The sequence below is a fragment of the Peromyscus californicus genome, unplaced genomic scaffold, assembly GCF_007827085.1.
Source record: "Peromyscus californicus insignis strain IS unplaced genomic scaffold, ASM782708v3 Scaffold_10__1_contigs__length_136768540, whole genome shotgun sequence".
Classification (NCBI taxonomy): Eukaryota; Metazoa; Chordata; class Mammalia; order Rodentia; family Cricetidae; genus Peromyscus; species Peromyscus californicus.
Genome location: NW_026294391.1, coordinates 134,426,337 through 134,439,042, shown reverse-complemented (window position 1 = coordinate 134,439,042; position 12,706 = coordinate 134,426,337). Strand labels below are relative to the sequence as shown.

General features: G+C 45.8%; 1 protein-coding gene across 4 annotated transcripts in view; it reads left to right on the top strand.

Annotated features, from left to right (window-relative positions):
- The window catches only part of Pdzd4 (PDZ domain containing 4), a 30,723-nt gene that overhangs the window by 12,735 nt on the left and 5,282 nt on the right, over nucleotides 1-12,706 (top strand). For 2 of the 4 annotated variants that reach the window (XM_052742000.1, XM_052741982.1), the window contains exons 2-3: nucleotides 11,155-11,408; nucleotides 12,411-12,501. The exons of 1 other annotated variant lie outside the window; for it this stretch is intronic. In XM_052742000.1, the coding sequence (XP_052597960.1) occupies nucleotides 11,155-11,408; nucleotides 12,411-12,501 (345 nt within the window). The remainder of the gene's footprint in view (nucleotides 1-11,154; nucleotides 11,409-12,410; nucleotides 12,502-12,706) is intronic. One more of the 4 variants, XM_052741991.1, reaches the window with a different exon arrangement.

The following is a 12,706-nucleotide window of genomic DNA, read 5'->3' as shown; positions in this document are numbered from 1 at the left end:
GTTCAGTTTGGTTGTATATTTTTAAAGGTGGTTAATTTTATGTTAGGTGTATTCTACCACAGTAATAGCACTACATCAAATATCTTTGTAATTAAATTTGAAGAATAGTTGCCTTTTCTTAAAGTTAATTCCCTTCTAGTTAATTTACAGAAGGTTGACTATTTTTATACTTTGAGGTAAAATTTTGTTGGCTGTATGTCTGGAAGGGATACTGAGTCAGGCTGGAATGAGGAGTGCCCAGTGCCATGATATCTGGAGATGGCCACTGGGCTTGGGACCCCTGTCCCAGCCAAGGATTCCAAACTCAGCAACAAATCAGGAAATAAGCAGACCTGGATGCTAAAGAGTCCATTATCCAGAGGAAACAAAGTCCCAGGCCAGGGAGTGGTGCTCCTGGGCGGCAATTGCTTGTGGACTTCAGTACAGGTCTTTGAGATGATATATCCTGTGTGTGGTGCTTTGGGTACTTCTATTGTTTCAAAAAAGATGTTGTGATTGTGCACAAAAGCAGTGGTGCTAGTGCAGAATGAAGGAGCAGCTGGTGTGAACAACCTTGAGACTTGTATTTGACTGCAACATAGGCCTTGGGGAATGCCAGCAAAGATGAGTCATATTGGCAACTGGACTGGCTTTGGAGGTATAGAAGTGTTCAGAGGTAAAGTATTCTGGATTGTTACAAAGTAGGTAGGTTGTACTTGATAAAGGAAACATTTTTATTTGTTTTCTGCCAATAGTCTCCTCAGTAAGTGCCATTTTTCTAATACTGGAAACAAAGTAGATTCTTTTCAGATTGCTCCAAAGGTGGTACAGGCTTGGATTTGATGAAGAAAATAATTTTTAACCCCACGCCACCCACCAAGTAATAGAGATGCTACTAGGCAGTTGATCTGTTGCTAAACTACGCTTTCAGTCCAGAAACCTTTTCTAATGTTGAATTTTTTTCTTTGAGACAGGATTTCATGTATTTCAGGGTGGCCTCAAACTCAGATATCCCTCTTGCCTCTGCCTCCAGATTGCTGGGATTAAAGGTGTGGGCTACCACCTCCCAGCTGTTCAGCCTGCTTTCTTATACAACCCAAGACTATCTGCCCAGGACTAATGGTATCACCCATTAATGGTCTGGGCCCCTCCCACATCAATTATTAATCCAAGATGATATCCCACAGATTTGCTTACAGGGAAATCTTATGGAGTCATTTATTAAGCCATAACCTTTCCTTTTTTATATATCTCCAAGATCTCATATCAGCATCAACATCTCAATATAAAATACATTCCAAACTTTAAAAGCCCCATAATTAGGGCTGAAGAGATGGCTCAGTGGTTATGAGCATTGGCCTCTCTTCTGGGAACCTGGGTTCAATTCCCAGCACCCACATAGCAGCTCACAAATACCTGTAACTACAATTCCAGGGGATTTGACACCTTTACACAGACATCCGTGCAGGCAAAACACTAATGCACATAAAATTAAAAAATAATCATTGTAAAAAAAAGTCCCACAGTCTTTGAAAATTTAAGCACTTTAAAAGTTCAGTTTTGCTGGTCGTGGTAGTGCACAACTTTAATCCCTTAATCCTAACACTCAGGAGTCAGAGGGTTTGATGCCAGTCTGGTCTACAGAGGGTGCACCAGGGCTACACAAAAAAGCCCTGTCTCAAAAAAACCATAAATAAATAAAAGTTCAGTCTCTTTAAAGCATCCAAAATCTCTTTCAAAGTTTCTCTAAAATATCCAGTCTCTTTATTTAAAGTCGCTCAACTGTGAGCCCCTGTATAATAAAAAATAAGCAATGGCACAGTCACAATCTGAACAGAGCAAAACCAAACTTCTAACTGTAAATAATTTATTGTCCAATGTTGGGGATTCACTCACAACCTTCTCAGCACCTCCAAAGGGCTTGGGTCACTTCTCAGGTTCCATCCTAGACCTGGATCCATTCCAAAACTGCTGCTGTTTTTTTGTTTTTTGTTTGTTTGTTTTGTAGTCCCAGGGAAGTCCTAGAGAGCAGCTAGAATTTTGAAGAAGTAGATTCTAATACCAGCAAAGGAATGCCCTAACAACTTGCCAAGGAGTGTGAGAGAAATCAGGTGACAAGGAAAAAAAAGCTTCTTTTGTTCATATTCTTTTATGTGGGCTGCCACCAGAAGGTATGGCCCAGGTTTAGTGTGGGTCTTCCCATTTCAAATGATCCATCCAGATGTAGTCAAGCTAACAACAAAGACTAGCCATTACACCTACTAAGCCAACTCCCAGCCCCCACCTTTTTTTAAATTTTTAAGTGATTTGTGGTATATGCACCGTGTGTGTGTGTGTGTGTGTGTGTGTGTGTGTGTGTGTGTGTGTGTGTTAGTTATATGTATGTGTGTACAGGTGTTTGTGTCTGTTTGCATGCATGTTGAGGCCAGAGGAGGATGCCAGATGTATTCTATCACTTCAACTTTCAGTGAACCAGGCAATGATCTTCCAGGATCTACCTTTCTCAGGCCTCAATTCTGGGGCTATAGGCACATGCTTTTACATGGGTACTGGTAATTTGACCTTAGAATCTCATACTTTCAGATTCATCTCCCCAGCTTTCTTTCACCTTTGGTTTTTTTCTTTTATCTTTCTTTTGTTGTTGTTGTTTATTTTTCAAGACAGGGTTTCTCTGCAGCCTCAGCTGTCCGATCCACTGACTTTTGCCTCCTGAGTGCTGGAAGGTGTGTATCACCACTGCCCAGCTTGACATTAACTCTTTATGTGACTGAGGATAATGTTAAACTCTTGATGCTCTTGCCTCCTCCTCCATTGCTGGGATTATAGGAGCATGCCACTGTGTCTGGCTTTCCACCTTGGTTTTTGTTTTGTTTCAAATTTTATTTGTGTAAGTGCTTTGCCTTCATGTATTATATCTTTTTGTGCATCACATGTATGCAATGTCTGTGGAGGCCAGAAAAGGGTGTTGGATCCTCTGGGACTGGAGTTTCAGATGGTTGTGAGCTGCCATGTGGGTGCTAGGAATCAAACCTCGGTCCTCTGGAAGAGCAGCCAGTGTTCTTAACCACTGAGCCATCTCTATAGCCCTCCACTTTGGTTTTTGAGACAGGGTTTCATCTGGCTTGATACTCAACTGATTAATTCAGCTAGGCTAGCTGGCCAGTGAGCCCCAGGGATCCTCCTGTCCTACCTCTTCAGCTCAGGGATTACAAATGTGCACCTTCTATCATTTAGCATTTCTCTCTCTCCCCCTTTCTCTCCCTTTTCTCTTCTCTCCCTCTCCTTCTCCTTCTCTCTTCTCTCTCTAAGTCAGAACCTCACTATACAGCCCTGGCACTTGATATATATATACACATATTATATATATATACTAGGTTGACCTTGAATTTACAGCAATCCACTTGCCTCTTCCTCCCAAGTGCTGAGATTAAAGGTGTGTACCACTATGCCTGATACCCAGCATTTGTCTTTTCTTTCTTTTTTTCCCCCAGTTTTTCAAGACAGGGTTTCTCTGTGTAGTCCTGGAAGTCCTAGAACTATAGACCAGGCTGGCCTCAAACTCAGGATGGGTCTTGCCTCTGCCTCTTGAGTGCTGGGATCAAAGATGTGTGCCACTACCGCTGAGCCCCAGCATTTTTTCTTAATGTGTTTTTCTTAGGGTTTTATTGCTATGATAAAAAGGAAAATGCTTTTATTTCAATTTACACTTTCACATCACAGTCCATCATTGAAGGCATACTTTTCTTTTTCGTTCTTTCTTTCTTTTTTTTTTTTAAGACAGGGTTTCTCTATGTAGCCCTGGCTGTCCTGGAACTCACTCTGTAGACTAGGGTGTTCTCAAACTCAGATGTCCGCCTGCCTCTGTGTCCCAAGTGCTGGGATTAAAGGCTTGTGCCATCACCACCTAGCTCTTAGCCTACTTTCTTGTAGCACCCAGGACCACCAGCTCAGGGGTGGCACCACCTCCTGTGGGATGGACCACCCACATCAATCATAAATGGAGAAAATGTACCACAGGCTTGCCCAAGGAGCAATTTGGTGAGGACATATCCCCACCCCCCTCGTTTGTTTTGTTTTGGTTTGGTTTTTCGAGACAGGGTTTCTCTGTAGCCCTGGCTGTCCTGGGACTTACTCTGTAGACCAGGCTGGCCTTAACCTTCTGAGTGCTGGGATTAAAGTAGTGCTACCACCGCCTAGCAAAGGGATATTTAATTCTCAGTTGAGGTTCCCTCTTCCCAGATAACTCTAGCTTGTGTCAAGTTGACATAAAACTAGCAGCACAGTATTCCAGGGATTGAACTAAAGGCCCTCAAGCACTTTCAGACTGAGCTATCTCCCCAGTCCATATGGCCTATCTGTCTGGTGTGCTATGTAGATCTTTATCCCCCATGATCTTAGGGAGATTAGATTCTTCATTGTGCTCTGTCAGGTATCCATTCAACACACTTGCCTCTGTTTCTGGGACATAGTGCAGATCCCATAGTTATTTGGGTGACAGATAGGTTAGCTGTGTTAACAGTGGGACATTACTTCCTGAGCTTGCATGATGTGGTAGAATGAGGGTAAAGAAGTGTTCAACACAAACAGGTGTTGAAGAGTGTAGGCAGAGTTTTTCTGTGTCCCAGCAGTTGCTCCCAAATAACCACACAGAGGCTTATTATTAATTATAAATGCTCGGCCTTCTGCCTTCTGGCCCTTCCTGTTGCCTGGCATCCCTGGCCTGAGATGATGTGGTACCTTGGCTCTGGCTTGTGGGTGAAACCTGCTTCTGACTGTGGTGACTGAACTTTGGCCTGAGTGACTTGAGACCTTCTTGACTTGCCTTTATACACAGATAAGTACGTGTGAACAAGGTACTGGCACTTACCCCAGCCTTGCTTTGGGCCATGGCAGCCTCCACACTTGTTCTTTTTTTTTTAAGATTTTATTTTATTTTTTATTATGTATACAGCATATATGACAGCAGGCCAGAAGAAGGCACCAGATCTCATTACAGATGGTTGTGGCCACCATGTGGTTGCTGGGAATTGAACTCAGGACCTCTGGAAGAGCAGTCAGTGCTCTTAACCTCTGAGCCATCTCTCCAGCCCCCTCCACACTTGTTCTTTAATGAAGGTATTCATGGCAGATCTCAAACTGCCCATGAACCATCCTTGATCTTTCTTTCTCCCAGAGGGATTTTTGTGTAGTGATTTTCATGCAGGTTTTCTACTGCTGATGCCTTTAAAAGAAGCAAGTGTGAATCAGGTGGTGGTGGGTACCTGTAGTAATTGGTAGTGGCAGGAAGATAAAGAGATTTCTAGGCTAGAGACCAGTCTGAATAACTTAGTGAGATTATGTCTTAAGTCCCCTACAAAAAGAAACATGCTCTTCCATAAGGTGAACAACTCCTTCCTTTGTACTGTACCTCTTTACCGATGACCAACTTGTTTGGCTGCTGTTACCAGGATATAAATGCCCTTAGTCTAGAACACACATGTTGCAATCCAGAATGTGCTTTTAGTTGGTGCATACATGTTGTGAGTCTTTCTTTGTCCCACCAGCCAGCTTCCAAATCATGACTCAGAGACTTCTTATTAATTAGGAAAGCTTGGTCAATAGCTTAGGCTTGTTTCTAACTAGCTCTTATAACTTAGAGAAACCTATTTCTATTAATTTACATGCTGCCACATGACTCATAGCTTGTTACCTCATCTCCTACATGTCATGCTTCCTCCACATCTCCTCGAGACTCCACCCTTCGTCTTCACAGCGTCCTCTGTGCCTGGAAATCCTGCCTAGCTCTTGGCTGTTCAGCTTTTCATTAAACCAGTCACAGTGACATATCTTTGTTTTGTATTGTTTGTTTATTTTTCAACACAGGGTTTCTCTGTGTAACAGCCCTAGCTGTCTTGGAACTCGCTTTGTAGACCAGGCTGGCCTCGAACTCACAGAGATCTGCCTGCTTCTGCCTCCCAAGTGCTGAGCTTAAAGGCTTGTGCCACTACTGCCCTATAGCATGAATCTTCAAAGTTCTTATTAATAAAAACAAACCTGGAGCCAGGTATTGGGGTGAACGCTGGAAGACCAGACAAGCAGAACAAGCCACAGCTACCTCACCTCGCCAATTCCTCAGCTGATCCTGCTTCCTCAGACTGGAAGCTTCTGAGTCCTCATCCTAATCAATCTCAGCTGAACTGCTGCTAAAAGCCTAAAAGCTTAACCAGCCAAAAGCTTCTAGTTTCTGGTTTTCACGCCTTATATACCTTTCTGTTTTCTGTCATCACTCCCTAGGATTAAAGGCTCACTTTCTGGGATTAAAGGCTTGTGTCACCATGCCTGGCTGTTTCCAATGTGGCCTTGAATTCACAGAGATCCAGAGGGATTTCTGCCTCTGGAATGCTAGGATTAAAGGCGTGAGTGCCACCATTTTCTAGCCTCTGTATCTAGTGGCTGCTCTGTCTCTGACCCCAGATAAGTTTATTAGGGTGCACAATATTTTGGGGAACACAATACCACCACACTGCCCAGCCAGTGATACATCTTTACACAGTGTAATCAAATATATTGCAATACATAAACATGCTCTTAGTGGTTTGGTGTCCCCAGTCTCAACAATCCTAACAGGCATCCTTTTCATCCAGTACTGGGCTGGTTTGGGCCACCTTTCCCCTGAATGGCTTTGTTGTCCTTTGATGTCCTTTGCTAAGTAGCTACTGAGTTTTGTTTTGTTAGTGCTGTGTGATCACTAAGGCAGGGTGTTTGCCTTGCTCCAATTACATCTCTGGTCTGTTTGGATTTTTTTGGAGCTTGTAATAGGTGACAGCAAGGGATATGTAAGTGCAGAGGGCATCCTGAGTGTCTTACAGCTGAGTCCCAGCATTTAGACACTGCTGCCTGTGTGAATTGAAGGGGAGGCTGATGGCCATTTTTTTCCAGTCCTGGAAATAGAACCTAGAGCCTTGTGCATGCTAAGCCAATGTTCTACCACTGAGCTATGTGCCTAGGCCTGAATGCCTTTTACAGAATAGTAGTCTGAAGGTCAGAAATGCCTCATAACAGTTGGGGACTAGGCAGGCAGAGTTCCATTCAGGATAAGAGCTGCTGTTGTCTTTGGCCATGTACCTGGTCCCACGTGGCTTTGTGCAGTGCCTCATGTATTTCCATCTTATTGGGAATCTTTACCTGCTCTAGAAGGATTTCTTACTTCTCTGTCCTATCTACCTTTACCAGTTCTTGAGAATCACCATGACCTGAAGAGGGAGAGGAGTCTGAGGGGTGTGGCCACCACTTGGGCCAGGAGAGCCCTCTGGTCAGTTACAGGCAGTCTCTGATGGCTCCTTTTCTGAGGTAATAAGACTGTTCCCAGCCCCCACCTGCCTGCCCTGCAAGCTCTTCCCAGTGCCTGAGCCTGGTTTCCATAGTAACGCAGCTGCTGGGTAACTTAATGATTCCAGGGAGAAAGGCATTCCTACAGTTCTGTGTCACCTGAACATCCCACCCTGTGCTTGTGCTTGTCTTCCTGCCCTGGGATTTTCAGGGTAACTCCTTCCATACAGAAACTTCCAGATCATCTCTGACCTCTTCTGTCTCTTTGTTTCCACTTAAGAGTAGTGATGAGTTAGTAGATGTTACAAAACAAAACTAAGTAGTGAGCTGGAGCACTGGCTGATTTCCTGGTGTAAACTCTCTACTATAGCTCATTTCAAGCCACTACTATGAGCCACCACTGAGCAGAGTAAAGAAATGTGCAGCCACACACCATCAAGTGTTTACTTCCAGACACACAAAATGGAAATAATGCCAAGCACAAGGATGACAGTAAAGTGTAGTAAAGCAATTAGAGAGCCAGGAGGTTTAGTCTTTATTGCCTTTGTTTCTAATTCCATTCATTCATTTGGAAGTTTCTCAGTCACAATGCTGATATTAATGTCTGTTTTTAACAGCTGACTCCAGCCACTTCAAGGGAGGCAATTCCTCACATCCTTGTCAAAGGCCTTTCCTGACACACCTTGGCTAGTGCCCTGTGTATAGCCCCTTCCCCAGTCTGCCTGGCTAACCGTGGCCTCTACAGTAGACTGCTTTTCTCTCCCTCCCCTCCCCTTGTCTTTCTCCCTCTCTCCCTCCCTACTCCCCTATTTCCCTACTCCTACCCCACTTCCTTTTGTTTTGTTGTTGTTTGTTAGAATCTCATTTAGCCCAGGCTGATCTCTAATCCTCCATATAGAGGAGGCTGACCTTGAATTCCTGATTCCTCTGCCTCCTGAGTGCTGAGTGTGCCACCACATCCAGCTCCATCTGATTTTTTAGAAATACTATTCTAGAAATGTCTTGCTTGAGAGAAGCTATTTCCATTGAAGATGTTCCAGTAATTCCATTTCAGGAAAGACTTATCTAGTGTGATAACCACAGATTACACAGATACATGAAAAATACACCAATTCTTTTTTTTTTGTTGTTGTTTGTTTTGTTTTGTTTTTCAAGGCGGGGTTTCTCTGTTTCACAGCCCTGGCTGTCCTGGAACTCACTCTGTAGACCAGGCTGGCCTCGAACTCACAGAGATCCACCTGCTTATGCCTCCTGAGTGCTGAGATTAAAGGAGTGTGCTATCACCACCCAGCTGCTGTATTCTTTATATCAAAAAATTGGAAATGGTCTTCTTACTATATAGTAGGGACAAGGCCAGTAGGGTTTGAAGGATCTGCCCCTACCTTATAATAAACACAGAGAAAAGACTGGCAGGAAGTATGTCCACAGGGTTACAGCATTACATACATCCCTGAGATCACAAGCAATTTTGGTTTTCTGTAGTTTTAAAAATGTTCTACAATGGACTGGTGTTTCTCTTATATTCACAGAAAATGGGATTTTTGATGTTTGGGGCTTTTTTTTTTTTTTTTTTTTTTTGAGATAGGGCCTTAGAACATGAAAATCCAGAAGGAAAACCAAAAGAATCCATGCAGTGGTAGCATACCCCTTTAATCCCAGCACTTGGGAGGCAGAGACAGGCAGATATCTGTGAGTTCAAGGCCAGCCTGGTCTATAGAGAGTTCCAGGACAGTCAGGGCTACACAGAGAAGCCCTGTCTCAGAAACAACAAAAACAAAATTTAAAAAAAAAGAAAGTTCAGGGGAGAAAGGAGATATTATAACCTATTTACAAGGACATAATGAAATAACACAGGGCTGTTTGGGCTACATGGGTTCACAGAAAATGGAAGATGTTTCTGAGTGAGAGGGGTCCCAGAAGACAGCTTGGACTTCTTTCAGATGGCTCATGTTGTAGGGCTAAGCTGTCATGTTGCATATACCAGCACAAATGTGCAGTCTAATTTGGAATCTCTGTGAGAAACAGGCATGTGCTGATCCTATGAGTGCATGACACAGGATCTTTGTGGATTTGCAAATATTGGGGCAACTAGGCAAAGCAGAGGACTCACAACTGCATTTTCTACAACTGCATGGAGCCACAGCCATAGCTAAGGGACTTCTGATTCCTTGCAAGTACTTCTCACCTGTTTGTTTTCTTTCTTCCTCTTCCCTCCCTCTTCCTCCTTCTTTCTCTCTATGTCTGACAGGGTCTCTTGTAACCCATGCTGGTTTGTTATTTAGCTAAGGGTGACTTTGAACTTCTGATCTTCCTGCCTCTTGGCCTCCTTTTTCTGAGGTCTTGTATTAAAGGCACAAGCCACCATACCCAGCTCTTGTTTTTGTGTGGGGTAGGATTTAGGGTTTTGCTATGTATGTCAAGCAGCCTCAAACTCTCAGTGATCCTCTCCAGCCTCTCAAGTGTCACCTCTATTTTTGGCCCATCACTTTCACTACACCTACTCAAGGATGCTGCCTACCTCTCCTCTATGTGGGGGTGATGGCTGGCTCCATGCCAGTAAGCTCATCCCAGTGAGGAACAATGGGTATGGTCTTGCTCAGTCTAGAAAGGTTTTTCAGCAACTGCCATATCCAGAAACTGCTTCCTGCTTCCCTTGCTGGCCTTTGACAAGTACCTTGAATCTGTTTGTTATGTCCCATCGCTTTTTTTTTTTTTTTTTTTTTTTTTTTTTTGTCTCATATCAAAGGAAGACCTAAGGAGTAAAGCAAACTGCTCCAGAAGTTAACAGACTTTGGCTGGGCTGAGGGCAGCCTTCTACTAAGAGGTACTTGCTCAACACCCAGCTGGGGCTGCCTGCCTACTTCCCCACCCAGTGATGGGCTTCCTTCCTTTACCTGCCAGGGTCTCAGCCTGCTTCTCTCTGAAAGACCACCCCCTGCACCCCCACCTCCTGCCCATCCTTCTCCTCTTCCTACCTAGCTGTTCCCAGTCCCCTACTTCTGCCTTATCCTCCTTTGCCCCTCATTCTGGCCACTGTACAGGCTTTCCCTGACTCAATTTGTTCACCTGGTTGTGCCTCATTTTCCTCATCTGCACAACAGAGGCAATATTTGTATCTCCCTTAAAGTTGTCAGGGCTTTGGATTTCGTGAGTACTCATTTTAGGAGCCCTGCCTGCAACCTGGTACATAGCAAGTGCCCAGGAAATTGTGCTGGCCTTGTAAGATTCACCATTTGGCACCTCTTTTAGGACACTTGTATTTTTTTTTTTAATGTTAGGAGTCTCTCCCTCTTAAGCAAGTCAGTTATCATCAGAAGGAACAGCCCATTTCCTTATACATTTTACTGTGTTTTCTTCATTTCTCCTTCCCTGTGTTCATTGCTTTGCTGTACTCGGTCGTCCTCTGGCCCTAGTATTGGGTAAGCACAAATTGACACTCACTGAGGTTGGCTAGTTTGTCTCAGTCATCATCAAGGGACTCTGGGTTTTTTAGATGCTAGCTCTGGCGTCAGTGCTGCCAGAGGAGAGGCAGATCCTGATGGGAGGATCAGAGAACTTTGTATGATTCCTGGTGGAGGAGGGACTGCAGATGTCTCAAGGTGATGGCAGAACTTTCAGACCCTGTACAGATACTTAGTCACCTGGCTTTGAGGGAGTCACAATACTCAGAACTCTGGGTTGGAGGCTGACGAATGGGGTCTGCCTGGGAAGGAGAGCACCAGGGGTAGCCAGAGCTGGGTGGAGAACATATTCCTTGGTTGAACAGGTCTGGGTGCTGGTTAGCAGCTCAGGGTCCTGCTGGCCTTCACCTCCAGAGGGGAGAAGCCGGTTCATGAGTGTTCTCACAGAGGCATATCTCTGCCACAGGTGAACGGGAAGGAGCTCTCCAAGCTGTCTCAGGAGCAAACCCTAGAGGCCCTGCGTGCCTCCAAAGAACCCCTGGTGATCCAGGTGCTGAGACGCAGCCCCCGTCTGCGGGGGGACAGCTCCTGCCATGACCTTCAGCTGGTGGACAGTGGCACTCAGACCGACATCACCTTCGAGCATATCATGGCACTGGGCAAGCTGCGCCCGCCCACCCCACCCATGGGCATCTTGGAGCCGTACGTCCTCTCTGAGCTGTGAGTTGCCCTCAGGAGGGCCTGGGCCCTGCCTCCAGAGAGGACACGCCACCTGGGGCAGTTGTCCCCATGTGACCCACAGGTGGCTTGCTGCAGCTCTAGCTATGGTGGGGAAACCCAACTCAGTTGCCACTCTTGAGTAGGAAGCAGGCTCCTTGACCTCTATAGCTGACAGTGGCACTTGGGCTCCGAAACCTCCAGACCTCTGGCCTCAGGCTTGGCACCAGCTGGCAGAAAGGCTAAGGGGGAGCCTCTGTGCCCAGGACTTGGCTGCTCCTCCATCCTCTTTCTTCTTCTGCCTTATCTTCTCTGCCTCCTTACAAGCATCTCTCCTTGAATCTTCTTGCATCCTTTGTCTGTCTCATTCTTCTACCTGCTCTGATTTTCCTCCATCTCTTCGGCTTCTTTCTTTGGCCTTCTCAAAAGAAGGGCCTTTCATCCTGGCCTGGTGGCTGTGACCATGCGAGCAGCACTGACTCATTCTGCTGCTTCCACTGGGGGATTCAGGGAGGTGGTCCTGGGAACCCTTTTGTTCAGAGAGGTAGGCCAGAGGGCAGTGAGTAGTCAGTCTTTGGAGCAAAGAGGGCAACCCCTCCCTGGAGGCAGAGGGGTCCTTGTCTGCTCTGCAGAAGGCCAGGGTAACTCCTGAGGGTTCTGCATGAGTGGGAACAGTGCCAGAGGCAGCCTGGGCACTTAGAGCTTTGGAGAAATCAGCCCCTGGTCTAGGAGTTGGGATGGTGAGAACTAGGTGTGCCTACCTAGGTCCTTAGGATGGTCCTAAGGACCTGTGAGCTCTTATTTGAGGAGCATTCCTGATCCTTCCATAGCATTTGTATAGATCAGAAAGGAGGGTTCTAGAGGCAGCAGCTTGGCCACCTTCTCTAGAGAGTACATCTAGAACAGGGTTCTCTGCTTACTACACTGGGACTGGCCAGCTTGGAGCTGGGGCTAGGGTGCTAAAGAAGCAGATAGCCTATCTGACCTCCCCCTTCTCCTGGGCAGCCCCCCCATCAGCCATGAGTATTATGATCCAGCGGAGTTCATGGAGGGCGGCCCGCAGGAGGCAGAGCGAATGGACGAGCTGGAGTATGAGGTGAGCCTACTGGCTGGCCTGGCCATTCTGGCTAGCCAGAACCTGCAGTGTGCTGGAGTCTGAGCAGGCTCACTTTCTGCGGCTCTGCCCAGGCTTGGCTCCTGCTGCCCCCTGGTGGCTGGGCCTCATGACCCTTCCCAGTAGAGAACAGCCTGAGTCAGGGAGGGTGTGGGCGAGGTGGTGTGTTCCTTCTGTCTATGTTGGT